This window comes from Primulina tabacum, chromosome 16 (genome assembly GCF_025594145.1).
Source record: "Primulina tabacum isolate GXHZ01 chromosome 16, ASM2559414v2, whole genome shotgun sequence".
Lineage (NCBI taxonomy): Eukaryota > Viridiplantae > Streptophyta > Magnoliopsida > Lamiales > Gesneriaceae > Primulina > Primulina tabacum.
In genome coordinates this window covers 5,698,498-5,702,824 of record NC_134565.1, presented here as the reverse complement: position 1 = coordinate 5,702,824, position 4,327 = coordinate 5,698,498, and the positions used below count along the sequence as shown (strand labels likewise).

General features: G+C 35.5%; 1 protein-coding gene across 1 annotated transcript; it reads left to right on the top strand.

The window, feature by feature from the left end:
* Positions 1 to 1,519: 1,519 nt before the first annotated feature.
* LOC142529743 (cytochrome P450 78A5-like) lies at positions 1,520 to 4,045 on the top strand. Its single transcript, XM_075635363.1, has 2 exons — positions 1,520 to 2,594; positions 3,191 to 4,045. The coding sequence occupies exons 1-2, from the start codon at positions 1,608 to 1,610 to the stop codon at positions 3,794 to 3,796; spliced, it is 1,593 nt and encodes a 530-aa protein (XP_075491478.1). The 5' UTR covers positions 1,520 to 1,607; the 3' UTR covers positions 3,797 to 4,045.
* Positions 4,046 to 4,327: the final 282 nt, after the last annotated feature.

Here is a 4,327-nt window from a genome sequence, read left to right as displayed (position 1 = left end):
TATACTAGTCCACCGACATAATTTTTTTATAATTCATTTTGTTTATATTTTAATGAAGATCAAATATAATTATAAATAATAGTGAGAGAATGGACAACAATTTTGCTCTGATAAATATTAATCTCTTAATGGTCCTTTCCATAAATATTACATTTATTTACTATAACAAACGATCAAACTTATTAGCTAGTATATTGGATTAATTCGCTCTATTGAAAATTTAAAAATTTTAAAAAAAGTTAATTTTTATTATATTATGTATATAATTTAATAGTATTAAAAGTTTTAATATAATTTACCTAAAAATATGTTTGAAAATTTAGTTAGATCGATCCATTCTGATAATATGTAGCATCACAGCAACATGATTTCAATTGGGCACGAAGAATGCATGCATGGCCTTTAATATTAGAATAAAGAAATTATAGATTATCTAAATTTAAAACATGTAACTCATGTATTACAATCTATTTCTAATATGTTTTAATAAAAAATTAATAATTAAATAGTAAAGTTGTGTTACTAAAACTTGACGAGATGTCTGAGTTGGTGGAATATGTTAACGTTTAATTGGTCAATGGTCTAGAATTTAGTTCTCCATACCAATATATTTTCGGACTATCTTCTCACAGATGACTTACCCAGTATGGTTTATCTACCTAACACGGTTTGCAAAATATTGTGTTAGTCTCAATATTTATCGAATACGTACATACCCGAGATAGCGGCTAAGAATTTCCGTGTCATTATATTTTTTTTTTGCAATACAATCCAACTACACATACCAATAATTTATCTTACCATTAACCCTCAATCTATTTAAATTGTATATGCTTATATTTTTATTATATTATTCCAACTAAAGTTTTAAAATCAATTTTAAAAATTAATAAAAAATTTGCAAAAATTTGTCCTCTGAATCGTCTAATCTTAATTTTTTTCTCCACCAATTAAGTAGTCTAATTTATGCCTTTTCTCCTCATAACTGACATGTGATATTGTTAATTTGACGTCGACCGTCAATAATAACATGTCATCATATATCATTATTTTTATAAAAAAAATATCAATATTATATAAGAAACAAAATTAATTAAATATAATCGAAACATAACAAGTTATACGATTAAAACTTATATTTGACCGATCGGTTGTTTTTTGGTCAAATTGCATCACCACTCTTGTAAAATTTATTGCATTTAAAATCTAAAAGTTTTAAAAATAAAACATAAATTTTTAAAAAATGAAAAATAGATTAGACTAATATATGTTTTGAGAAAGTTTTTATTTAATCGGAAGGTGTAATTAATTTGTTTTGTAATGAAACTAACTCAGTTACTTCCGTGATTTACCATACTACGATGTCCCACAACATAAACATGGTAAAAAAAAGATTTACATTTTATTTTAATATTAAATATTATTTATTTTTTATATATTAAATATTATTTCAATCAAATTTGGTGTAAGCTTCTCTATTTAACCGTTCTGTCACACTCTTTCGTCTCATTACTCCCACTGGCCACTCCCCCTCCTCTCTCGAACAAACACATACCTCGTCTTATTACATTACAAACCCAAGAAATCACAGCCCTCCCACGATTCAAATGTCTTCAGACTACAGTTTCCTCTTCATTCCGTCCGCCGGTTACTCTTCAACGGTGCCGAATGTTGAGCTTTCGATCTGTTTCCTTCTGTTTTGCGCGATATTCGCCTTCTGGTTGACACCGGGCGGGATTGCATGGGCGCTTCTGAAGACCCAAATGCGGCTGAGGACTGATATTCCTGGCCCATCTGGCCTCCCTCTTCTGGGTTCTGCTCTGGTCTTCACGAATTCCTTAGCGCACAGGATCCTCTGCAAGGTCTCTCAGAACTTAAAAGCTTCGTATCTGATGTGTTTCTCAGTCGGGTTCACGCGTTTCATCGTTTCGAGCAGCCCCGAGTCTGCTAAAGAGATATTGAACAGCTCGGCCTTTGCGGACAGGCCCGTCAAGGAATCCGCGTACGAGCTTCTGTTTCACAAGGCCATGGGGTTCGCGCCGTATGGAGAGTACTGGAGGAAGCTTAGGAGAATCTCCGGCACCCATTTGTTCTGCCCGAGGAGGATATCACGTTTCGGGGAGTTCCGGGAGAGGATCGGGCTTCGAATGGTGGAGGAAATGGAGCTGCAGATGGGGAGAAATGGAGAGATTGATCAATTGAAGAATGTGCTGCACTCTGGTTCACTAAACAATGTGATGATGAGTGTGTTTGGCAATATGTATGATTTTAATGGCGAAAATGGAGACGGGCCAGAGCTAAAACGATTAGTAAAAGAAGGATATGAACTGCTTGGCATATTCAACTGGAGTGATCACTTTCCTGTTCTGGGGTGGCTGGACTTGCAGGGAGTTAGAAGGAGGAGCCAAGAATTGTCGTATAGGGTAAATATTTTTGTTGGAAATATCATAAAAGAACATAGGCTAAAAAGGGCTGGTAAGAATGGAGGAATATCACATCTTTCTGACGAAAATTCCAACGATTTTGTTGATGTTTTGCTTGATTTGGAGAAAGAGAACAAGCTCACTGATTCAGAAATGATTGCTGTTCTTTGGGTAATTAAAATTCTATCTAATTCTTGATTTAACTTAAATAACATATGTTTTTTCCATAATTTTAACTTGGTTTTATTCATTTTTTTTTTCTTTTCTAGAACATGCTCATGTTGCATGAAGTATCTATAGTAATTTTGATGATTTTTTGTTTCTACATGGCATTAGTGCCACAGGCATTGCATGATGGACATCATTTTCACCTTTCTATAAATTTGTATTTGCCTGATTTGTTTTCTGTGTTAAATGCTAGAAAACATTTATGCGCATCTACACGATATTATATTTTAGTCCTTTTATGGTATATTTACTGTAAAATAAATTTTCATTAAAAATAACACGTAATTAACTTTTACTGCCCTGTCCTACGGTGATGTTGGTTCACCGCGAATTCGTTTTAACATAAGAATCTGAATAATTTTAGGCCCTTGTAGATGATGGCAACATTGATATATATTCTCCAGTAGTTGAAATATCTCTTCCTTTATAATATATATATTCATTTATACATTAATCCATCTTTATCTTGAACTGAATTCTTTTTTTGTTTTCTTTGATCAACGGAGGAATATTTGTTTATGATCTGGTTTTTAACTCAGGAAATGATCTTCAGAGGGACAGATACAGTTGCCATTCTTTTAGAATGGATTCTTGCAAGAATGATTCTTCACCCAGATATCCAAGCCAGGGCTCAGCGCGAAATCGACGCCGTGATCGGAACCAACAAGGCAGTAGCCGATTACCATCTCCCAAATCTCCCTTACATCCAAGCTACTGTGAAGGAGACACTCAGGATGCACCCGCCAGGCCCGTTGCTCTCCTGGGCCCGTCTCGCCATCCACGATACTCACGTGGGCCCACACTTCATCCCTGCTGGCACCACCGCGATGGTGAACATGTGGGCCATAACGCACGACGGGAAGATATGGCCCGATCCCGAAAAATTCCGGCCCGAGAGATTCCTTGAAGAGGATGTCTCCATTACGGGATGTGATCTTAGGTTGGCACCGTTTGGCGCGGGGAGAAGGGTGTGCCCCGGTAAAACGTTAGGCCTCGCCACGGTTCAGCTCTGGCTGGCTCAGTTACTTCATAAGTTCCGATGGATGGATTCAGATAAACATGGCGTCGACTTGTCGGAATGCTTGAAACTGTCGATGGAAATGAAGAAGCCATTGATCTGCAAAGCTTTTCCTAGGATTTCTTGAAGTTATATAAAGTGGTGTTGGTGTTTAGTTTGCTCTAAATCCCATGATTTAGATAAATGGGGATTAACTTTGATCATAAGCACTGAAATCTTTAGCTTCCAAAATGATCGAAGAATATATAGATTATGAAATTAAAGATCAAGAATGTTGGTGTAATCAAGGTTGAAAACCACAAGCTATAGGCTATGGTCATTTCTTGTATTTGGCTTTGTAGGAAGGCATGCTGCATTTTGTTAAGTGATGTAATCGAATCGAGCCGAGCCGAACTCTTGAATGTTTGAGCTTGACTTGTTTATAATCGAGCCGAGCTCGAGCTTTATTTAACGAACATGGCTCACGAGCTTATTCAATCTTTTATCGAACCTAAACGAGCTATGAATTGCACATTTAAATATTCATTAAATTCATTAAAACACAAATTATACACAAGGATAATGTGCGAACAGTTACCGATGTTTTATGATTGATATAAAAGAATATACACACAATTTTTTAACAGAGAAAGTGATGCGAAAAAAGCAGAGATGGGTA